Below are 26,262 nucleotides of genomic sequence, written 5' to 3' on the forward strand. Positions count from 1 at the left end.
CAGGCGGGTCTCGAACCCGCAGGCTCAGGCAATTCGCTCATCTCAGCCTCCCAAGGTGCGGGATTACAGGCTGAGCCACCGAGCCCAGCTTTATAGATATTATTTTATACATATTTGCCTAATATTCCCTAATGGGATAAAATAAATAATTGTGAATCTCATTTTGTTTCATTTATTTAACATGTATTAAATACTTTACCATGTGCCAGGCCCACTGTGGAAGATTATGTTTTTTTAAAAATGGCTACAACAGTATCTCCTATACTTGTCATCACCCCATCCCATCTACAGGTATAGTCTAATCCCCTACCCTTGAATTTGGGTGGGCTTATGACTTGTCAGTGAAGGTGGTAGAAGTGTGTGACTTCCCCAGACATAAAAGGTGATGTATTTTTCCCTTGGGAGTTGGTGTGCTTTATGCTGTAAAGAAGCCACAGAGAGAGCTGGGCTCGGTGGCTCAGCCTGTAATCCCGCGCCTTTGGGAGGCTGAGGTGAGTGGATTGCCTGAGCCCGCGGGTTCGAGACCCGCCTGGGCAGCGAGACCTAATCTCTGCAATAAATCAAAAAATTAGCTGGGCGTGGTAGCGCATGCCTGTAATTCCGGCTACTCGGAAGGCTGAGGAGGAAGGATCGCCGGAGCCCAGCAGGTCGAGGCTGCGGTGGCCGAAAGCGGCCACTGCACTCCAGTCTGGGCGACAGAGTGAGACTCCAATTAAAAAAAAAAGAAAAAGAAAAGGCAAGTCGAGAGAGACAGAAAGTAAATTCATGATTGCTATGGCAGGCGGGTGGGAATGAGGATTAACAGTAAATAGACATGAGGGATCTTACTGGGGTCATGAAAATGTTCTAAAACTTATTTATGATGATGGTTGCACAATTTAGCAAATTTACTAAAAATCACTGAATACATTTGAAATGGGTGAATTACATATGTAAATATGCCTCAGTAAAGTTGTAAAAAACCTGCATCATATCAGGATGCAATGATTGTACCAATCACTGGGCACCAATAGTATTCTATCACAGGAGTTCCCAACCCCCAGGCCACAGATGATGCTTGTTATGAACTGGGTCACACAGCAGGAGATGGAGTGGTGGGCAGGCAAGCGAAGGAAGCTTTATCTGCATTTACAGCTGCTTCCCATTGCTTGCATTACCACCTCAGCTCCATCTTATGTCAGTTTAGTAGCGGCATTAGATTCTCACAGGGTGCAAACCCTACTGTAAACTGTACCATGCAGGGGATCTAGGTTGTGTGCTCCTTATGCAAATCTAAAGCCTGATGATCTGAGGTGGAGCTGAAGTGGTAATGCTGTGTATTTAATTATATATTAAAATGTAATGATAATAATAAATTGCATAATAAATGAAATGTATTTGAGTCGTCCCTAAACTACCCCCCCACTACCTCGTCCATGGAAAAATTGTCTTCCATGAAATCATGCCCCAATTCCAAAAAGGTTGGGGACTGCTGCTATATCATATTCAGCACATGCCTTATTGTAGTTTACTTATTTGTATACATGTCAGTGAGCTCATCTAGTCTGGGGTCTGTAGTTTAGCATGTAGTAGCTATCCTCAGCACCTAGTTGAGTGGCTGGCACATTGAGTAAGAGCTCAGTGTTTGTTGAATTGAAATATGTTTCAAAATAGGATAGGAACAATGGCAACTTCAGATCTACAACTGAAGACAGAGATGATTATGATTAGTCTTTCCTACATGCCTTAGATTCACCTGGCAGGAAGACTGAGTTAACGAGCAATGACTGGTACTCTCCATTCTATGACAGGCTTTGTACTACCAATACAAGAGGAAACCAGAAAAGCAAGTAAACTACAGTTCCATGCTTACAAAGAACAGTACTAGTCTATGCTAAGTAAAAATAATTATTTGGGATTTTAGTCTTTGTACGCATTAAGAGTACTTAGTTTAAAACAAAATGAAAATTACACACACAAATATTTTATAGAGCTGGGCACAGTGGCTTGCACCTGTAATCCCAGCTACTTGGGAGGTTGAGACAGGAGGATCACTTGAACCCAGGAATTCAAGATCACCATGGGCAACACATCTCAAAATAAATACATAACTACAAATAAATATTTTATAGCTGAAATATTTTCAAAATCATTATTCTAAAGATTTTTTCAATGGTGGCAATCTGGAATAATTTTTATAAAAGCATAGGCATTTATCTTGTTCCATAATAAAAAAAATAGATGCTCTCCAAGTACTGAACATTTCTTCTTAGAAAACAGAATAGCACAGCAGAAAGAACAATAAGACTGCAGTTGCAACAGCAACATGTCATTTATTTACTAGAAGACTCTGGACAAGTTTTTTTTCCTTTCTAGGCTAGTTTCCCTTTTAATAAAGAGAAGATTAGCTCTAAGGTTCTTTGCAGCACTCCTACTGAGGAAAACTAAGGTGCTTAAGACAAGATGAAAAATGAGCAGCTCAATTTCTTCACTATAAACAGGAAAGGAAATTCCTCATTTACAAGGGAAAACAGAAAGCCTCAGCTGATGCATTCAGAGGCCCCTTAAACAGATATATAGGACCGTCATCCCAACACCAGGTCCCACCCTTCATTAACATGCAGACCCACACATCCCATCCCTCCCACCCATGACCCACACCCCATATACCTCAGCTATGGTCATTCTCAGAGCACTGACAGGGGAGAGCTCAATATCCACCAGTTGGGCGGCTTTTAAACTCTGCCCAGTAAAGATTGCACAAGGACAGAAAACAGCATAGAGTTAGAATTTTAAGGTAGACAGGGACACAACAGCTAAGAATATTTAGCACAGTATCTAGAAACAAAGAATTTAGGGCTGTAGTTGGGCTTTGGAAAAGTGAGATAAGAGTCACTGTTATTCTGGTTTTTCTGTTAAAAATGGAAAAGATAAAATAATCTCAAACTAATCACAATTTTTAAGTCAAACTTGACAAACTTGTCCATACCCAGTATCACCTAATGCTCTGCTTAATTTCTTTCAGGCTTCAAAGAAGTCAAATTATAGGACATTAGCAAAAGTTGATGATTAAAAAGGGCACTAAAATAAAGGGCAAGGGCTAAAATACAGAGGGAAATGCTGATTTCCTACATTTCTTTATGTAGTCGCTAACAGAATATAAGAAAGGTGATGAAGATATCTCTGGTAAATATATTTCTACCACTGATACCATTAAACTCTAGAACGATATCATAAACTCCCCTGGTTCTGATTCTAAATTTACCAAGACCTTATGAATATAACTTGACTCTCCTCTTGGCTTACCTACATTGAGTAAATGTGCTAGTAATGCCAACATGCACCTTCTCATTTTGCAGAAGTTAAATTTCATTATTTATGTTCTCAAATTGGCATTTTGGTCCTCGTTTAAAAATTCAAATAATGGCAAACATTATCATAGAGAAAACTCAAGGACAATTAATATCTGCTTTTTTTTTTTTTTGAGTTGGAGTCTCACTCTGTCGCCCAGACTGGAGTGCAGTGGCCGCTCCCGGCCACCGCAGCCTCGACCTGCTGGGCTCCGGTGATCCTTCCGCCTCAGCCTTCCGAGTAGCCGGAATTACAGGCACGCGCTACCATGCCCGGCTAATTTTTTGACTTTATTGTAGAGATGAGGTCTCACCTGCCCAGGCGGGTCTCGAACCCGCAGGCTCAGGCAATCCACTCACCTCAGCCTCCCAAAGGTGCGGGATTACAGGCTGAGCCTCTGAGCCCGGCGAATATCTGCTTTTTAAAAAATTGCCAATTTGGGGCTTATTTAGTACTTTAACATTCTTAGAAATCTGAAAGGAATTATAAAAGGCCTATAATTTTTTATAAGGCTTACTAAAATATTTATATGCACATATTCATTATTCCATTTATTAAGTCTACTTTGGTTAAAATTTAACCACTGGTTTCTTTGGAAAGATACAACATGAGTAATTTCATGGATAGAAAGAATAGTTTATATTTGAATAAATATATTTTATGTCTTTTCTTCTTCCCTCAGTTGTTTTCAGATTTTCGGTAACTTGTCTTATAACTTAACCTCATTTAGTAGAAAGCTGCTGGCATAAAGACACTGGGTATGTTAGCCACATTTTAGAAAGAAACAATGTCATATTTTCTCTGCATCCTCACAGTTGCATTATAAAACTGATGAGACACACTCAGTCTTTACTGTCTGTCTATCCCAGGATAACTGTTATTTGAGCACAAACACAGCTGAACAACAAATGAGATGACAATCTGGAATTTCCTTACAGTATCACTGTCACAAGGCTGGAATTGGAAGGGCTGGGGTTTGTGAAATACAGCATTCTCTTGCAAAAACAGCTGAAGATTGTAGTCCCGTACCACCTAAAGAGAAAATAAAATGTCTTTAGCTCTTTAGTGACATTAAAATGTCCAGTAACTACATTCTAAAGTTTAAGATTATTCTGTTGTTTTCTATAGAAATGGGAAGTCATTCAATACTATACAGTAAAAAGAAATGATAATACTACACATTTTATTTTTCATTTTAGCTAACAGTTGTTACTTATGTTTCCTATTTTCTCAAGAATCTAAGTTTGGAAAGAAATAGTTTAGAAACTAGCTCAGATTGAAGATTAGACAATATGCAACATTTTAACAAAGCAAGAAGATAGTTATACAAAAAGCTATTCATGTAATGGGAAGGGTATGGACAGGAAAGCACAGTGGTGTTTTTGGTCTCTCCCAGCGCTAAAGTTTTATGGACCTCTGAAAGTCTGTTTGGGGTCAATTGCCGTCCACTAAGAAACTGTCGCAGTACCAAATAGCATTTTTAGAGTACTTCTTGGAACCTTTTCGAGGAGGCTGCTTTCTAATAACCATCTTAAAGCATACCAAGAAGACAGACTAGGAAGGAATTTATACATAAGGAGAATTCTGATACACAGAAAGCAGCAAAATGAGTAGCCTAGAAAGACAGCCATCTGAAAAGAATTCATTGCATTATACACCCTAAAAAAAGAATGGACATCAGCAACACCTCATTTTCTATTTTGCTACATTGTTTACCCTTTACTTATCTTTCATTTACAGAACATTATAGCCCATAAGCACCTCTGCCAGATCACAGGCAGAAGAAAAAAAGTTCAAAGCAGCTCTGTAGCTTCACTTTGGTAGTCCTGGGAAGAGGGATTATTGAGGAGATATTAAAAATGGCAGATGTATTTTGGATTTTGTTTTCCAGCACAATCCCACTTCTTTGTTGTTTCTCTCTCCCTCACTCAACCTTTTATTGAGAGAGTTTACCAGGTCTAATGTTAAATGCAGGGATGAGGGCACATAAAGATGAATAAAATAATCAAACAAGGTTAGTATTGTCAAGGAATGTATAATCTGGAAACTGGAAACCAAAAAGGCTACACAATTAACATACACTATGGAGTTTATAGAGAGTATGAGGAGGGAGGTGGTATTTAATCCAGGATAAAAGGGTGAGAGGGATAAGGAGTGGTTGGGAGAATTTTGTCAGGGAAGGCTGGCTGAATAAACATATTCTCAAAGAGAAATGTGTTTTTTCACTTCTAGGATTCCAGTTTTAAGCTAGAATAGCTGTGGAAGCTTATTATACAGCCCTCGAAGCCTCACTAATCACCATGCTGAAAAGCTAAGAGGATCATCCCTCTAGTTGCCAAAACTATCCTCAAGCACTACAAACCTCTTTTTGTTTTGTTTCTTTTGAGGGGAAGGTTTTAACCTCTTAAAATTTAAAACTTTTTGTTATGGAAAATTTCAAATACATATAAAAGTAAAAACAAGAATAATGTATACTCATGTACTAATCACCCAATTTCTAAAACTACTCCCTCACCAGAAACATCCATCATGGTCAATATTATTTCATCTTTAAGCCACCTGTCTCTTCCAACCCTAATTATACTGAAAGTAAGTCCTGGACATATCATTTCATCCATAAATATTTCAGTGTAAATACCTAAAAGACAAGGGCTCTTTATAAGTGCACACACACACACACACACACACACACAACCCAGTAATTTAAAAAAAGTATTGAATGTGAGCCCCATGGCAGGTTGGTTGCAGAGTGCTGGAGATACAGAGATAAATAAGACATAATCTTACAGTATAGAGGGAGAATCAAATCTGTTTAATCTGTTCCACAGTATCAAATTAATTTAGAAACATGTAGAAAGTACTACAAGGGTATTAAGAGGATGGTCTGGGGTCTCAGGGTGTGGTGAGGGAACCACATCGTATAACCTGGGTTTGGGAAGGACAAGTGCTCTTTTAACAAAACATATCCATATAAAATTTAAAACAAATACTTACAAAGCACCAGTAAGTGTTCAAATTTCCCTGATTGTTTCTTTAAAAAAACAAAATAGTTCTTCAAATCAGGATCCAAATAAAGCCCCCACAGTGCAACTAGATGATGCTGTTTAGGTTTCTTTTCATATATAGGTTTCTTCATCCATCTCTCTTCCTCCACCCCTTGTAATTTAACTGTTTTTTTCTATAGTGTTTCCTACATTCTGAATTTTGTTGATTGTACCCTTGCAGTGTTCTGTTTCCTGTATTTCCTATAAATTGGGGTTTAGTTTGAGAGCCTTAATTGGATTCAGGATTTGTTTGTTTTTTCCTGCTTGATTTTTATTTATTTATTTTTGGCAAAGTAATATGTTTACTTCCACAAGGAGGCTTGCCTCTAACTTGCTGCCTTTTAAGATATTACAACAGCTGTAGTGAGCTAAACGGTAACCCTCCAAAAGATATGTCCATGTCCTAATTCCTGAAACCTGTGAATATTACCTCATTTGGAAAAAAGGGACTTTGCAGATGTAATTAAGTTAGGGATTTTGAGATAAGGACATCATCCCAGATTACCTGAGTGGGCCCTAAATCCAATGATAAATGTCCCAGACAAAAGGAGACCACATGACTGTGGAGGCAGAGACTAGAGTGATGTGGCAATATGTCAGGGACTGCTGGGAGGCACCAGAAGCTGCAAGAGACAAGGAACTGGTTTTCCCCTAAGGCTTTTGGAGGGAGTGCAGTCTGCTGACACTAAGATTTTATACTTCTGGCCTTCAGAACTCAGAGAAAAAATTTCCATATTTTAAGCCACCGGTGCATGCTAATATGTTGCAGCAGCCTTAGGAAACAAATACAACTGCCTTTGATGACAAATACTAAAATTCACTAGGGGTTGCAAAAATTAGAGATTTTTCTGATTCTATTATGTCTTTTTCATTTATTAGTTAGAACACATCTATAAGAGACACTTTCCCAAGTCAACTTTTAATTACTTTGAGGTATAGTTTATATAAGCAATGTAGGATAAATGCTAATTCTCTCCCTTTATAATTTAGTTTTTAAATTGAACTGTTTCTCTAGCAACTTCCAAAGAATGACCAATTATGGTTTCAACAAATTATTATTATGAAGACATGAATTTGAAAATATTCAACATGCATTTTTATAATTTTATAAATTTACTGACGTTATTATCATTATTGAGGCTTAAATTATTCCATCTTAGGGCAGCAGGATCACATCCTAGAGTCATTTTGACATGATCCTATTTTTGATAGTTTTGATAGTTTTCTTGCTTTCTGTTGATAGTTTCAGCATATCTTGAACATTTCATGCCCCAGATCCAGATTGGCCCTTTTTGTTTGTTTGTTTTTTAGTGAAAAGAAAGTATTTATACCTGAACACTAGAGTTACTGGGCTAGTTACTGGTGTCTGTCTCTCTCTCTCTCAAACATTTTATTCTGGAGTAATTAAAGATTCATAGGAAATTACAAAGAGATTCTATGTACCTCCTAATGTTGGCATCTTGTATAACTACAAGGAGAACCCAAAAAAACGGAATTATTTTTTGGAGGGCAGGTCCCTTGTAGTATAGTTTCCCCCCACTGGGCGAGTGTTCTAGGAACCCATCAGCATCAGTGTACCAGCTAGAGACTGTTGTAAGAGACTGCATTCGTCTTCAGTAAATTTTTTTTGGAGAGTCTTTCAGTGTGATGGGTGATTTATGAGCACAACTGCCCACACTGCACTGAGTGTTCAGCAGTTTTTGACCAAAAATGGCATGACTCTCATGCCCCATCCTTCCTATCTACCCGATCTCACCCCTAGCGACTTATTTTGTTTCCCTGGATGAAAAAAGTCCTCAAAGGGAAATGTTTTGCTCATGTGGAAAAGCTGAAACAAAAAATGACAAAAGCCCTAAAAGGCATCCAAATTGATGAGTTCACAAACTGTTTTGAACAGTGGGAAAACCATTTCAATAAGTGTACTGCATCAAACGAATAGCACTTTGAAAGTGACTGAAGTTCAAATATGTAAGAATACACAATTTTTTATAAACAAATGCCGGAGTTTTTGGGTCCCACTCATATAGTGCAGTATCAAAACTAGAAAATCAACATTGGTACAAGCTGTACAGCTTATTTAGATGTGACACATTATACATATATTCATTTGGGTGTGTATGTGTATACAACTCTATGCAATTTTTAAAAAATCACATATAGCTTCATGTTCCTATACCATGAGATACTTAACCATCACCACATGTCTCCCTCGTGCTACCCATAATAGCTACATCTGCTTCCCCAATCCCTAGTTACTGGTAAACACTAACATGTTCATCTCTATAAATGTGTTATTTCACAAATGTGTAATGGAATTATGCAGTATATATCATTTTGAGAATGCCTTTTCTCAGAATAATTTCTTTGAGGTTCATCCAGGTTGTTGCATGTATCAACACTTGGTCCCTTTTTATTGCTGAGTAGTGTTCCACAGTATGAACATAGCAGTTTGTTAAAAACTTCACTCACTGAAGTTCATTTGGACAGTTTCCAGTTTTTGGCTACTACAGATAAAGTTTCTATGAACATTTGTGTACCTATTTCTCTGTAAAAACAAATTTTCATTTTCTCTGGGATGAATGCCCAATCTCTCTTTCAGAGTGTTACTAAGGTATAACTGACACACAAGACTGCATAAATTTAATGTGTATAATTTTATATCCCTCTAATGCCTTCCCACTCCCCTCCTTTACTTCTGTGTCAACTAAGGTCAAGCCTTAAATCTCATTACTTCACCCAAAACAATGACTTTGCCTAACATAGCGTTCAATAAAGTTATTAAAAAACACCTGTATATCCACTACTGAGATTAAATACAACAAAGATCTATACACCCCTCCTTATCACACTCTCTATCTTCCTTCCTTCTACAGTAGTGTTCTTCAACCTTTTTTTTTTCTCTTCTTTTTGAGTTGGAGTCTCACTCTGTTGCACAGGCTGGAGTACAGAGGCTTGATCATGGCTCACTGCAGCATTGACCTCCTGGGCTCAGGCAGTCCTTCTGTCTAAGTCTTCTGAGTAGCCGGGACTACTCAGCACCTCCACACCTGGTTAATTTTTTTGAGAGAAGAGGTCTCACTAGGTTGCCCAGGAAAGTGTCAGACTTGTTGCCTTGGCTTCCTCAAGTGCTAGGATTGCAGGTCTGAGTTTGTAATCTGATTTTTTTTTTTTTTTTAATGTTATCATCCCTACCCCAACCGCAGGAAGCCTTTTTAGACCTTTCACCCCACCCCAATCACCCTTTCCATTAAGTTTTCTTCTTCCCCAACATACCACTTGGTAGCAATCCATCAAGTTTTAATATCACAAATATATTGTGTACATATTTATGTTCTGTGGGTCCATTAGATATTATATCTAATATTTTTTGTACCCCTCCCACATCTGGAATCAATTTTTTACTTCCCAGGGAACAATATCACCCCTGCAGAGAATGCATGCTGTAGAGGAAACTACCCTCTTGAATTTGTGTTTACCATTCTCCTGCTTTTTCTTTCTTAAACAGTGTTACTGTATCTGAGGTATTTCAAAATGATGCTGCTTTCTTGGATATCTCTGGATTTTGTATAAATAGCACTTAGTGTGTGTCTTCTGCAACTTGCTTTTTTGCTCATTATTTGTTTCATCCACATTAATGTATGTACATACAGATCTTTCATTTTTTACTGCTATACAGTATAGCCCATTATTCATCCTAGTGTCAGATGACAATTGATTGCTTCTACCTTTTTCTCTTATAAAGAAGGCTGCTATGAACATTCTTTCAACAGTCTCCTGTTCAAGAGTTTCTCTAGCATCTATCCCCAGGAGTGGAACTGCCAGATCATAAAGTGCAACTTTAAATTGACTAAATAATGCAAAATGCTTTCAAATTGGATGTACCAATTTGTATTCCCCAGGACAAGGTATAAGTTTCTGTTAATCCATATTCTCACTAACACTGATTCTTGTCTGTCTTTATTTTTGTCAATCTCATTCATGTAAAATAGAAACTCATGGTGGTTTAAATTTCCTTGGTGATTAATGAGAAAAGGCAGCTGTCAAATCAAAGTACCACAGACTGAGTGGCTTAAGCATCAGAAATTTATTTCTTCATAGTTTGGGAGGCTAGAGGTCTAAGATCAAGGCATCAGCATGGTTAATTTGTTCTGAGGGTAATTCTCCTTGGCTTGTTGGCCATCTTCTTCTGATATCTTCACATTCTCTTTCCTCTGCCTGATTGTGTCCAAATCTCTGCTTTTTATAATACTAGTCATACAGGATTAGAATCTAGCTATATGACCTCTTTAAAGAGCCTATCTCCAAGTAGAATCACATTTTGAGGTACTATAGATTAGTACTTCAACATATAAATTTTGAAGGGGACACAATTCAAAACTCATAACAACTTTTTATATGGTAATGACCAATTTTTTTTATTCTCTGAGATGCATGTGCACGATGTATTAGTAACTCATTCCTCTTTATGAGTGAATAATATTTCATTGTATATTTTATTTATCCAATCATCAGCTGATGAACATTTAGGTTCTATCCACTTTTGGGGTATTATGAATCAGTAATGCTATTATGAATACTTGTGTGCAAGTTTTTGTTTGAACACCTGTTTTCAATCTTATGTACATACCTAACACTGCCAAACTGTTTTCCATAGTGACAGCACCATTACATTCCCACCAACAATATATGAGGGTTCCAATTTCTCCACACCCTTGCCAACACTTGCTATTTTCTGTATTTTTTCTATTTTCATTGTTTAATTTCTTATTTTATTTTATTATTTTAAAGATGTGGAGTACAATTCAAGATTAGGTACATAAGTGGTCAATGTACAGATGAAGTTTGGGCCTCCCATTGGTCCCATTTAAAGCCATCCTAGTAGTGGATGGGAAATGGTATTTTATTGTGGTTTTGATTTATATTTCCTTGCTGACTCATAGTTGTTGACCATCTTTTCATGTGCTTGTTGACCATTTGTACTTCTCAGAGAAATAGTCTATTCAGGTCCTTTGCCCATTTTTAATTGGGTTGTTTGCTTTTTTGTTGTTGAGTTATAAGAGTTCTTTATATAGTCTGAATATTAAAGTCTTATAAATGATGCACAAATATTTTTTTTTCTCATCCTTTGGGTTGTTTTTCACATTACTAATAATGTCTTTTAGTATACAAAAGCTTTTAATTTGATGAAGTTAATCTATTTTTTCTTTTGTTGCATGTGCTTTTGATGTCAAACCTAAGAATACACTGACAGATCCAAGGTCATAAAAATTTACTTCTATGTTTTTTTTAATAGTTAGATCACTGAAACATATTGAGTTAATTTTTGTGAGGTAGGGGTTCTCAACTTCAGTCATTTTCATTCTTTTGCATGCAGTTATCCAGTTGTCCTAGAACCTTTTTCTGAAGAAAATATTCTTTCTTCATTAATTGGTCATGATACCTTTATCTTAAAACAACTGACCATAGATGTTTGAGTTTATTTCTGAACTCCCAATTCTATTTCATTGATCTATGTCTATACTTATGCTTGTACCACACTATCTTGATTACTGTAACTTTGCAGTAAGTTTTGAAATTGGGAAGTGTGAGTCCTCTAACTTTGTTTTGCCTTTTTAATATTGTTTTGGCTATTCAGGGCCCTGTGCATGTCCATAAAAATTCAAGGATTGGCTTTTCCATTCTGCAAAAAAGACCACTGGAATTTTGATAAGGATTACACTGAATCTATAATTACTTTGGGGGACTATTACAATATTAGCAATATGAAATCTCCCAATCCATGAATATTTGTTTTCACTTATTTAGGTCTTTGACTTATTTCAAAGCAATGTTTTATAGTCGTTCAGTGTACAAGTCTTTAACTCCTTTGATTAAATTCATTCCTAGGCATTTTATTCTTTGAGCACTATTGTAATTGAAATAGTTTTCTTAATTTTCTTTTTGGATCATTCACTGATGGATAATAGAGACATAATTGATTGTTGTGTTTTGATCTTATACCTGCAACTTTGCTGAATTTACTTATTAGGCCTAATTTTTAAAAATAGATTCTATGGAATTTTTTATACATAATTATGTCATCTGAAAATAGAGATAATTTAATTCTTCTTTTTTCAATTTGGGTACCTTCAATTTCTTTTTCTTACTTACTTGCTCTGGCTAGGACTTCCAGTATAATAGAGAATAGCAGTGGTGAAAGTGGGTATCCACTGTCTTGTTCCTGAACTTAGTAGGGCAAGTTTTCAGTCTTTCTTCATTGACTATAATATTAGTTGTAAGTTTTTCACAAATGCTGTCATGGTCTGTCAAGTTACTTTCTATCCTTAGCTTGCTGAGTTGTTTTTAATCACAGAAGAGTGCTGAATTTTGTCAAATGCTTTTCTTATGTCTACTGAAATGATCATGTAGTTTTTTATTTCCTTTATTTTATTCAATTTACTTTTTTTTGTTAGTTGGCAAAGTATTACAAATGGTAACACTAGACATTTTAATTTCTAATGGCATATATAATAACACTGTTATTTTCTCAATTGTTTAAAGGGCTATGTTATTAACTGGTAGGAGTTCCTTATGGAGACAGAAAGCAAGTTTACATAACTATAACAGCCAGTAGAGCTATCATTGGAGTTACTATCCTAGAGAAAATATCTATGACAACATCTGCTTCAGTTACATAAACAAAGAATTTCATAAAATATTAAGAAGAAAAGTAAGCTTCATAAATAATTAAAATTTAACAAAAGCTCCTAGGGACAGCTGCTTCCATTTAGAGAATGAAAGATATAACTTTACGTGTACGATGACTACTTGTATACTTAATCCTGAATTGTACTCCACATTTTAAAAATAAAATTTTAAAAAAACAGAAACAAAACAGTTTGGTCACAAAAGAAAGAAAGAAACAAAGATATGGAGAGCACCTTAACTTTTTACAGTATGTCAGTATGAATTACCAGCAAAATATCTTTGGCAATATCACATTTTTGAAATGTGGACAAAACAGATTCCCCTCCCAAAAAGACAAAGTAATAATGGTGTAAAAGAAGAAAGCTGAAGAGTTCAAAAGTCTCTTCAGATTATCAAATCACTGGGTTGTTATCAGTAGTATAACAAGAGCGGTATAACAGGCTCTTTGTAACAGAAAAGCACACAGCATAAAACTTGTAGGTATGAGCTCCTATGACAGTCGGAACAAAAGGGCATATCTCCTAGATACATCATTCTTATTAAATTTTTATTCCTAGCACTTTCAATCTAAACTTAAGAGCATCTCATTTATTCCATGTTCTTAGGGAGCAAGATACTCATATGAGTAAATTCAGAAATGAAAGCTTATCTCTTTATGTGTCCAAACTGTTCATAAATTCTTAATTCATTTTCTATTAAAATAATATAAGCTAAAGAGATAATATAGTAGAAGAGCATAGGAAGCATTACATGTAAGTGTGTGACTTCAGGCAAGTCACAGAATCTTCCTGAGTCCAATTTCCTCTCTATAAAATGAGCATGGTAACACTAATTCATTGGATTCAAGATATACTATGAGCTAAAAAAGCATAGGAAACTGTTAAGTGAATGTAAAATATTAGCTGTTTGACTATATGTTTACCTGTTTATAAGCTAAGGGTAGTGTATCTATCTAACTGATTCTTGGAAAAAATTTTAAGAATTTTTGTTAGAGAATCTCTGTCTGATAAAATTACAATAAATGTAATAAAATAAAAATAAATTTCCAGTAAAAAGTGTTATTCTAATAAAAAATTTAAAAATTTTTTCTAATTAAAAAATCAAATAAAATTCACCCTACCACACATACTTCCATGGAATGGAAACTGCAAAACTCACTTCTAAATAATCATGAATTAATAAACAGAAACGAATGTAGAAATAACAACAAAAGTCCTCATGTCGCAGAATGCAGTTAAAACAGAAAGATATATATTCTTTTGCTTTAAATGAATTTACTTGAAAACGAGAAAGACGGAAAATATAGAACCTAAATAGAAAAAGATGCCTGAAAAAGAACAAAAACATAAACTGTAAGAAAGTAGAAATAAATAATGAAGGTACAGGTAAAAATTAAGAAAATAGAAACACCACTGAGAGGCAGAACAGAAGTTGGCTCTGGGAAAAGATTAATAAAACACTGATAAACCTGATAAAAAAAGAGATAAGGTGCAAACAATATTAGAAATAAAAAGAGAGACAACTCTAGAAGCAAACAAGTTCATAAGCCCATATATGCCATCAAACCTGATAACTTAAATGAAATAGATAACTGTCTAGAAAAAATAAGTTACCCAAACATAGACAACTCCATTATTGAATGGAAATTTAAGTGCATTTTCATTCATGAATAATGTGTTTTCATTAATGTATATAGAAGTAAATAAAGACAAATGAGAAAAAAAAAAAAGGCTGAATGGACAAATAAACATTAAAAAATTGATCACTAGTCAAAAACAACAACTCTATAGAAGGAATGAAGCCAAGATGCTTTTGTAGACTTTTTTCAACATTCTCTTATAAAAAATTTCAAATTCACATACATTAAAATCAAAAGATTGCACAGTAAACACCTATCTACCCACTACCTAGATTATGCAATCAACATTTTACTAGATTTTCTTTCGCATAACTTATTATCTATCCACCCATCCTTCTTTCTACACATTAATTCTTTTATATCTTTTCTTGGCTATTGGGAGGTAAAAATATAGGAAAACAGATATATGACAGGACTTCAAAGCACCAGGCTAGTGAATCTTTACACTAGCCTGGAGCTTTGAGTGATCCATATCAATCTAGCATTTTCAATGTTTTTCTAAAAATAGAATTGGGAGCTCTGGTACTGTGAAAACAAAAATATGTATGCAAGAGGTATTCAGGATGAAGAGTCTTGAGACCCTATTCTTTCCTGTCTTTGAATACTGTCAGGTAAAAATGAATATTCTGATCCCTTTCCAAATAATTTCTATAGGTATTAGTCAGTCCCTGCTCTCCTCAACAAAAAAGAGAATTGAGCTGGATCTTTTAAAGTAGCAGTTATAAAATGCATATATATTTTTTAATTAATTAATTTTATTTTAAAGATGCGGGGTACAATTCAGGATTAGGTATACAAGTAGTCATCATACAGGTCAAGTTTGGGACTATCTTTGGTCCCCACTTTACCTGGCTTGAAATCAGGTACCCTTATTGATGTTGTGTGCCCGCTCCCCCCTTACCTGGCAGTTTGCAGCTACTGCCAATCCTTTTTTTATAGTATTATGGTAAATGTTCAGGGTCCACTTGTGAGTGAGAACATATGGTGCTCAGTTCTTTGTTTCTGTGATAATCACTGAATATTATAGACTCTAAATCCATCCAAGTTGCTGCAAAGTCCATAATTTTGTTCTTATTATAGCTGCATAATATTCCATTGTGTATATACAGCACATTAAAAAATATATATTTTATTTTAAAGATGTAGGGTACAATTCAAGATTAGGTATGCAAGTGGACACCATACAGGTATTGTTTGGGTCTACCTTTTGGTCCCCACTTTGCCTGGTTTGAGATCAGGTATCCTTACTGATGTTATATACTCCCCCAACCCTGGCAGTATACTGCTACTGCCAATCCTTTTCTTATAGTCTTATGGTAAATGTTCAGGGTCTACTTATGAGTGAGAACATGTGTTACTCAGTTCTCTGTTTCTGTGATAGATTACTGAGTATTATATACTCTAAATCCATACAAGTTGCTGCAAAGTTCATAATTTTATTCTTCTTTATGACTGTGTAATATTCCACCATGTATATGTACCACATTTTTTAAAATCCAGTCCAGTTTAAATGGGCAGCATGGCTGACTCTAAGCTTTTGCTATCATAAATAGTGCTGCAATAAACATGTGGGTGCAGGTATCTTTTTTGTAGAGTGATTTAAGTTCCTCTGGGTATATTCCCAGAAGAAAGATTGTTGGATCATATGGAAAGTCAATTTGTAGTTCTTTTAGGAATTGCCACACTATTTTCTATAGAGTGTGAACTAATTTACACTCCCACCAACAATGTAGAAGCATTCCCTTTTCTCCATATCCTCTCTAGCATCCACTGTTTTTTGTTTTATTAATGATGGCCATTCTTACTGGAGTTAGGCGGTATCTCAATATGGCTTTGATTTGCATTTCTCTGATGATTAGTGAGGCTGAGCACTTTTGCATGTGTCTGTTGGCTGCCCATACATCTTTTGAGAAGTGTCTATTCACATCTTTTGTCCACTTTTTAATGGGGCCGTTTGCTTTTTTCCTTTCGGCACATTTGAATTCCTTGTAGATCCTGGATGTTAGGCCTTTGTCAGATATGCAATCGGCAAATACTTTTTCCCATTCAGTGGTCTGTCTCCCCGCTCTCTAGATGGTTTCTTTTAAAATGCACATGTTTTTATAAATGCACGTATTCAGTCAGGAGACATTTATCATACAATGAATTAATCAGAAAACATTTACTAATCATGAGCCCGGTGGACACTTTCTCGGTGGCTCAGCCTGTAATCCTGCGCCTTGGGAGGCCAAGGTGAGTGGATTGCCTGAGCCCGCGGGTTTGAGACCCGCCTGGGCAACTAGGCGAGACCTCATCTCTACAATAAATCAAAAATTAGCCTGGTGTGGTAGCGTGCGCCTGTAGTTCCAGCTACTCGAAAGGCTGAGGCGGAAGGATCACCAGAGCCCAGCAGGTCGAGGCTGCGGTGGCTGGGAGCGGCCACTGCACTCCAGTCTGGGGGCACAGAGTGAAACTCCAACTTCCCCCCGCCCCCCAAAAAAACTACTATCAAAGGCTGACAGCATATAGATAATAAGGTTTAATTCATAAAAAGCAAGACATTGTAGTATCCCTTTTTCTTATCAATTATAAAATGCTAATTTCCCCTTAGTGCTCCTTTATTATTCTTTGCATTGACACATGACCTGCTGCTCCTCCATATGGCTAAGTTGAGTACATTCAAAATATATTTGAGTGGGAAGATAAAACTCTTTAAACCAGGGGTCCCCAACCCCCAGACTGAGGAAAGGTACTGGGCAGTGGACTGTTAGGAACCTGGCCACACAACAGGAAGTGAGCAGTGGTGAGTGAGTAGAGCTCTGCCTTCTGTCGATCAGCAGTGGCAATAGATTCACATAGGAGTGTGAATCCTATTGTGAACTACACATGCAAAGGATCTAGGTTGAGGGCTCCTTGTGAGAGTCTAGTGCCTGATGATCCCCACTTCCCTCCACCCCACTCACCCTCATCCATGGAAAAATTGTCTTCAACAGAACCGGTCTCTGAGGTCAAAAAGGTTGGGGACTGCTACCTTAAACCATTCTTCTCAAACACTATGCACATGGCAATGGATTAACATTTTGTTCTAGACTGTGTCACAGCCTTCTTTTTCGCCCTTGGTGCCACCTTCACCAATTCTTCAACAAGGAGAAGAGAATGTCCTCTAATTTTGTTAGAAGAAATGCTGTTCTCAGGAAATTTGTCCTTTAAAGCATTCTTCTAATATCACTGGCACCTTTATTTTGTTTGTATGCAAAAGCACTTTAGATTCCAAAATGGATTATGCCACATACGGCAGTAAAGGTAACTTACCTTGCTGGAGTTTTCTAATAAAAATTGGAATGTGTTCTGCACAACTTGGCATGTTTCTAGCTCAGTCCGGCTGAAGGCTATTAGATAATCCTTGAGGTGATCATACACATTTCCATCAAGAGCCTGTAACAGAAGAGGAAATAAAAGCAAAAGAAAATTATGATAAAGCTTTGACACTTTATGCCTTCTGCTTATGAGAAAAGTAGTCATGTTCAGTTTAAAATTCATTGTTAATAATAAATGGACAAAAAATACAGATTGCATGTAAGTAAATATGAACAGTTAACAATCACTTGGGAAAATATAAACAGACTTTAAAAGGTAAGATCCAATATTTGTAAAACTGTGGGAAAATAGGAAATAACTTAGAGAAAGATGCCTAAGTTCTAATCTTTGCTCATCTGCTTATTAGCTTCTGCTGTCACTGCATAACAGAGTAGGTATAGGAGTTAAATGAGATAATAGATGTGAAAGGATCTAGAGGCAATGCCTGGAACAGAGTAGACACTCCATAAACATCAATCTCCTCCATTTTTCCTCACCCTTTATTGGTAGAATTATAAATTAGTACATGTCTATTTACTAAAGAGCAGTCAGAGAAAAAATACAATAGAAATATTGGGGAAAAAAGTGAATCGGAGACACTGTTTTGGTGGAGAAAGTACCAATAAAATATCTATGAAGGGTTTTAAATATTTTTATTTGCTTAAACATTTATGGCAGGACTCTTCAAAAAAAAAAAAAGAGGAAATCACTGAAATGAGTAAGTTATGATGTGTATAGTCACTAAATATATATATATATAGCCACCAAAATTAAAAAACTGTGGAAACTGCAAAAATTTTAGGTTAACAAAAGTAGAACATATAGGTGACATTCATACTAGCAAAGACGATGAAAAACTTTATCTATAATAATAATAATAATAAAAGGTTTTGTAGTCTTGCCAATCAATGGAGGTTTTCTTAAAAATTGAGGTAAAATTCACCCATTATAAATATCACCATTTTAATAATTTTAAAGTATACACTCCAGTAGCTTTTAGTACATTCACAATGCTGTGCAATGTTACCATTATCTAATTCCAGAATATTGTGCATTACCCTTCCAAAAGCCCTAAATCCATTAAGTAGTCATTCCCCACTCCTCCTTTTCCCCAGTCCCTGGCAACCACTGATCTGCTTTATCTCTCTATATCTCCATGGATCGGTCTATTCTGGATATTGCCCATAAATAGAATCATGTAATACATGGCCTTTTGTGTTTATCCTCTGTCACTTAACATATTTTCAAGGTTCATCAATGTATTAGTACTTCATTACCTTTTTATGGCTGAAAATATTCCACTGTACCACATTCATCAGTTGACATAAAATTATCACCTCTCTACTTTTTGGCTATTATAGTAATGCTGCTATAAACATTTATGTACCAGTTTTTGTTTGAACACCTTTTTCCGTTTCTCTTGGGAATATAGCTAGGAATAGATTGCTGGGCCATGTGGTAATTCTATGTGTAACAATTTCAGGACTTGTCAAAGTGTTTTCTACATTGACTGTACCATTTTATCTCTCTACTACCAATGGATGAAGGTCCCAATTTCGCCACATCCTTGCCAACACTTTTTAAAAAAATTATAAAAGCCATCTTTAGTGGGTAGGGAATGGTATCTCATCATGGTTTTGATTTGCACTTCTCTAATGATGTTGAGCATATTTTTATGTGCTTATTGACCATTTGCATATCTTGTGTGGAGAAATGTCTATTCAAATTTTTAACTCATTTTTAAATTAGGTTGTCATTTTGTTATTGAGTTGCAAGAGTTACTTATACCATCAATAAGAGTACCTGATCTCAAACCAGGTGAAGTGAGGATCAAAGGGCGGTTCAAACTTTACTTGTACAATGACCACTTATATACCTAATCCTGAATTGTACCCCACATCTTTAAAAACAAACAAAAAAAGAGTTCTTTATGCATTGTGGATACTAGACTCTTAAATGATTTGCAAGTATTTTCTCCCATTTTATGGGCTGCCACTTCCTTGATAAGTGTCTTTTGATGTACAGAAGTTTCTTTTATTTATTTATTTATTTATTTATTTATTTAGAGACAGGGTATTGCTATCTTACCTAGGCTGGACTTGAACTCCTGGGCTCAAGCAATTCTCCCACCTCAGTCTACCACGTAGTTGGGACAACAAGTGGGGGCCACTGTACCTGGCTTAAACGTCTCATTCTGTCCCCAGGTTGGAGTGCAGTGCCACAGTCCTGGCTTACCACAGCCTCGACCTCCTGGGCTCAAGGGATCCTTCTGCCTCAGCCTCCCAAGTAGCTGGGACTACAGGCACGGGCCATTACCCTTGACTAATTTTTTGATTTTCTTTTTTTTAGAGAGACATGGTTTCTGTTTCCCAGGATGTTCTTGAACTCTTTGGGAATTCTCCTGTGGTGGTTTCCCAAAGTGCTGGGATTATAGGCATGAGCTTCCACACCTGGCCAAAAGTTTTAAATTTTGATACAGTCTCCTTCTTTTTTTGCTTTGTGTTGGTATTATATCTAAGAATCCTCAATGGAGGCTTTATAAGCGGCCACTGCACTCCAGTCTGGGAGACAGAGTGAGACTCCAACTAAAAAAAAAAAAGAAATTCTTTTTGAATCTTATACTTGGCTATTCCATTAAACTTTGACTACAAAATGATTTTTTAAAAATATACAAATTCTGTCCCAAAGCACTGGGTAATAAAGCAACACCGTCTATAGCAGCCATACCACTAGATGGCACAAATGAGCACTTTAAGAATAAGTTGTGCAAATACCTCTCGCATGATTTCCAAGTAATTAAGTAACATCACCAGAGATTGTTGGTGTTAAGTCTGAATAAAATTTCCTACCTCAGGGCATGCTTTTTGAACTTGTTTTTTAAAAAAGAAACTTACAGTATAAATAAAGCTTTTGTCTTAGAAACGCTCTTGATGGATAATCGTAACCTTGTATTTGCAGGAAAACACTGGAGTATTTTATTTAAATACAGCAAAATGGTGATATAGGAATCAGGAGCTCAAAAAAAAAAAGGTCATGAATTTTAAGGTGAACCAAAGACCCACACAGTTTCTATAATCTCACTGCAATATAAACTGAATACCCACTGTGCCTGGGCACTATGCTAGCTGCATGGGTGTGAGTGAGAGGAAGAAGAAACATGGAAAAAGAAATCAAGGTCCTGTTGTTACTTCTGTCTTTGACCTTACTAAAACCAGAATTATTTCTAATTGAAGAAAGTATTTCTCATTAAAGGAGTTATATTATTGATTTCATTAATTGAATTAATTGTATAATTAATTAATATCTCATTAAAAGAACTACATCATTGATAGAAGTATATCACAAATTAGGAATTATACATTCACTCAGCTTCTTGCATCTCACTTTAAAAATTCTGAACACTTTATAAAGACATTCAAAAAGCAATCTGTTGCTGCAGTATATTTCACTTTGGCTACAAAATTTATATTATCTCATTGGGTCACGAGATAATAACTGATACACGAATTCCATGGTCTATCACTAGACATGATGATCTAAACTAGGCAGCCAAAGCCCTACCAAATGGAGGTTGATTATAAATACTGCTTACACTGGTAGTTTCAAATTAGGCGTATAGACGTATAAATATTTTTCTTCATTTAAATGTGAAGAATGTCAACCAGAATCATAGACATGTATTGATAACTCTAACATTAAAGAGTTACAACAGTAATACAAACCACGACAATTTAGTGAACAAGTAGCAACTAACTGCTCATACTAAAAGATTTCCAATAGGGATTTGTGCTGTTTTTGTAAAAAGGCAAAGCCCTACTTAACAGGGATAAATCCTAGTTTTTACTACACTAACAGTTCACAAACAAATATGTTTCAGTCCTGCCCTCTCCTCTTTCCCAGATGGATGAAAATTCCTGTAGGTCTTTAGGGGTTTGGAGGATCCTTCAAATTCTAGCAGTCTTCCATTTTCTAAGGTCTAACTAAACCGATTGTTCCCAAACTTTAGTGTTCACAAGAATCACTGCAGAGCTTATTAAAACACAAACTGTTTTAGGTCAGTGAAGCTATTCTGACACTATAATGGTGAATATAGTCACTTCTAAACTGACCAAGAATGAAACTATAAACGTTGGGTGATGATGATGTATCAACATAAGGTTCATCAATTGTAACAAATCTACTACTCTGGTGGGGGCTGTTAATAGTGAAAGAATCTCAGCACGTATGGGGGAATGAGGTGTAAGGGAAATCTCTGTACCTCTGTTAAATTTTGCTGTAAAAACTATAACTTCTCTAAATAATAAAGTCTACTTAAAAAAATAAATAAAAACACAGATTGCTGAGCCCCACCCCCAGAGTCTCTGATTCAGTAGGCTGGGAGTGGGGCCTGAGATTCTGCATTTTCTAACAACTTGTTGCTGATCTGGGACCATACTTTGAAAACTACTAGACTACATGGTTACTTACCTGACTAGGTTGTGCATTTGTGTAGGCTTAGATTCTGGTGACTCTGTGGAAACAGAGTGGCTGGAGGCAGAGAAGCCTACCATCCTGAATAGGGTCAACGGCACTAATAGGTACTACTATTGTAAATGGATCAGTAGCTGTTTTCAACTGAGAATAATGCTCTGCTTCATATGCAGGACAGAAAACAGCTTGAGCTCTGAAACAAGTTGGATGTAGGCAGAATCCCAGAACTTTTACTGCATCTTTTTGATGGGTTTTTTCATTTGTAATGAGGGAAAGTGGGAGTACCATACTCCACAGGACACAGTGAAGATTAAGGTAATGGATGTGGCACAATGTTAGTCTCTTTTTTTTTTGCCTTGTTTAAAAATCTTCAGTGGAAGGACATATTGATAACTGTTAAAGAAAGTTAATGAATACAGGAGGCCATTATACGTTTTTTTAAAACTGCAGTGTATGCTGGAAATTTTTCATTTAAACATTTTCATATTAGGAAAAGAAACCTGATTTTTCAATGGCTTGCGCTGCATATTTTGAAAAACGGAAATTCTTTAGCTCGTATTTAAGATTCTTCACAGCCTAATCCCAACCTACCTCTCATTAGCACCATCTCTCATCCTTGTCCTCTGGATTATACTCTACATTCCAATCACACTGAATCGTTTTGGAAAATGACATTCACTTTCATGTTTCCAGTTTATCTCTTGGCCTAGAATGTCCTTTTCCCCATCTCTCCCACTCACATACCAATGATAATAATAATGATAGCTAACACAGGCAACTAACATTTACTAAAAGTTTACCATATTCTGAGTGCTTTACGAAACTGACTCTGCTAGTTCTTCCTTAGTGTTCCCACAGTCTTTTTCTACATGTTGTATGGGTATTATTGCAAGTCATGGATTAAGTCTTAAGACACATTGCCTGGCAGATAACAGATGTTCAAAAATATCTATAGTATAGATAAATAAACGTTTACTCTTGAGTTAAATATAGCAACAAATATGCACTGAATTAGGTAGTTAACAGGCAAGCTATACCCAACATACTCTAGTCCAGAGAAAACTCACCATTAATCATAATGTACCAAATGCAATAAAGGCTTCTCTTGGCTTCAGTGACCCAAGTAAAGCTCAATGAAATTATATTAGATAGGAGGCGGCCCAAGTGACTAGAAGATTCTTTCAATAGAGATTAATCTTAAAATATTTTTTTTACCCTATTCAATACCCAGAATTCCCTGAATTAATTATCACTTTGCAATGCTGTGGTACTCATTAATCTGCACATGAGCTAATTTTTCTGGTGGGTAAGAATAAGATAGCTGGAAGTCTTCTGGTCTGGGTGAATTATTGCTAGTGTGCATAAAGTAAATGCAGAAGGTATGACAATTAAGAAACAGTTGGAGTTCAATGCACAGGAAGTAGATGACAACCATACAGTTGGCTCCAGTCCCCTGCCTTAAGTTAACTGCACCTAGAGATCAAGTTCAAAGCAATTCTGGGTAGTATTGTCTCAACATGGTCTGTGATTTAAAGGCATAATGCATAAATATTTATATGAACTTTGATTATGAAGCCAATGATTAGAATATAAATAGTTCCTATAAATAGAATCAAATACTGGGAACCAAAGAAAAGAACTTAAAATGCTTTTGACAAACTCCCCCATAACAGTACAGTACAGTACAGGGAATTGAACCCATTTACATACATGTCTGATTTTCCTAACAGACCATTAGTTCCTTGAGAGTTGGCAGACTTCCTTCTTCTCTTTATCCTACCCTTTGCAAAGAAGTCCTCTAATACATGATTTTCAAAATGAAGAGAAATGAGAAGGATAGGAGATATAAAAGCAGGCCCCAGTTGCATAAGAGGAAAAGCACCAAAGAAATATTTTTGAGAGTGAAGAAGAGAATGAAGCATTTACTTTGTCTTAATTGAGTTACCTTTATTATAATGAAAAAATAATATGCTGTGAAAGTGAATTACATAGACTGGGTCATTCTTATCATATCCAACTAAATCAGAGTTGAGGGGGTGAGAGGGAGGAGGAAGCCACTCGGGGCACATAGCACCTGCTCCAAATTTTCCATAAGCCCAATTGCTGAAACTGCAACCTGAAACCATTATTATCTAACAACTACTGAAACAACCTGTTGCAACTCTAAGACTAGTTTTACCTACTACTGTCACTCAACAATAAGAACTTGCCAGCTCCTCAAAACTTTACTAGTGCCAATAAACTTTCTTTCAAGTCAATACAAAATAAAAAGTAATATTTCTAATTTTTGTAAAATCTCCAACCTTCTCTTTGTTCCTTGGATATGCTGAAGACCACCCGGTCTACGTGTATGCCCCAAACTGCAATTCTTGCTTTCCAAATAAAACATTTTAAATTTAGAGAGTTTGTCTCTATATTTTATTTGACTCTGACAGTATAATTATTTGGACTGACAATTTTTAAAACTCCTCTTACATCTTGCACAACAGGGTATTCAACAAACATTTGCCAAATATAATTGCATAGACAAAAGTCATAAGCCTATCACATAACACCATTCACAAGATCTTGCAATAGCATTCTGGATTCATGCTATTATTTCACTGCTATTGTTTTAAATTTTTATCAGATTCACTTACATTTTGACAAGACACTACTTTCCTCCTCTGACTGACTTATTTATTTTGACAAGGTCTCACTCCATCACCTATGCTGAAATGGGCGTGATACCATTTCACTACAGCTGTGACCTCCTGGGCTCTAGCAATTCCCTCATCTTAGCCTCCGAAGTAGCTAGGGCTGTAGGTGAACATCACCATGCCCAGCTACTTTTTCCTTTTTTTTTCAAGAAATGAAGTCTCACTATGTTGCCCAGGCTGGTCTTGAACTCCTGGGCTCAAGCTGTTCTCCCACCTTGGCCTCCCAGAGAGCTTGGATTACAGGTGTAAGCCACTGTGCCTGACTCCTCCTTGGACTTTCAAACCTATACATCAAACTGTCTCTTCAACTAAATCCTTCTCTTCTCCCTCTTTTTCTTTGTGTGTTTCTAGCTCAATAGATAGTGATGCCACCATCTGCTCATCTGCCTGTGGCAGAAACCTGGAAGTTAAGGTTTGCTTCTCCCTCTACCTTATCACCCACATCCAGTTAAATACTAAATCTTGTTGATTCTACTTCTTAAAGATGTATCAAATCCCACTCCTCCTCCTAATATCCACAGCTATGACCCTCTGGCTATCCTGTCTCATCTTGGTTTTTGCAGCAATCTCCTGCTCCCCGGCATCCAGTTGCCCCTCTCACCAACTCATTTCTACAGTGCAGCTAGGACCATGTTTCTAAATTACATATTTTACTTGATTGTTCAACATTGTTCACTGGGTACCTATCACATCTTTTTAAAAGTTAAAAAAAAAATCTTCCTCATGAACTGCATGACCTGAACTTGGTTTACTTCTTCAGCTTCTTCACGTATTTCTTACTTCCATTCCCCTTCCCCACTACACTTTCCCTATAATGCACATGTTTTGAATCCTGCGCTACTCCTCTTTGCCTCTGAGCATTCATGCAAGCAGTTCTTCTGCCTTGAATACTCTGCTTTCTCCCCTTCAGTCTTGTTTACTCTTATCATCCTTTACTATCTTCACTTAGTCATTATCTACTCTGAATACCTCTTTTTTTTCATCTCCCCTGATCATAGCATATAACTTTGTGCTGAGGTAGCTTATTTGTATGTCTCTCCTTTTTTTTTTTTTTTTT

At 36.3% G+C, this 26,262-nt stretch overlaps 1 protein-coding gene across 1 annotated transcript in view; it reads right to left on the reverse strand.

The window, feature by feature from the left end:
• The window catches only part of FCHSD2 (FCH and double SH3 domains 2), a 180,237-nt gene that overhangs the window by 65,046 nt on the left and 88,929 nt on the right, over window positions 1-26,262 (reverse strand). Inside the window, exons 5-7 of the mRNA XM_008070054.2 lie at window positions 17,992-18,114; window positions 4,267-4,362; window positions 2,650-2,721 (exon numbers count right to left, since the gene is read on the reverse strand). Coding sequence (XP_008068245.1) covers window positions 2,650-2,721; window positions 4,267-4,362; window positions 17,992-18,114 — 291 coding nt within the window. The remainder of the gene's footprint in view (window positions 1-2,649; window positions 2,722-4,266; window positions 4,363-17,991; window positions 18,115-26,262) is intronic.

This window comes from Carlito syrichta, unplaced genomic scaffold (genome assembly GCF_000164805.1).
Source record: "Carlito syrichta isolate Samal-C Ts95f unplaced genomic scaffold, Tarsius_syrichta-2.0.1 Scaffold312747, whole genome shotgun sequence".
NCBI classification, from domain to species: Eukaryota; Metazoa; Chordata; class Mammalia; order Primates; family Tarsiidae; genus Carlito; species Carlito syrichta.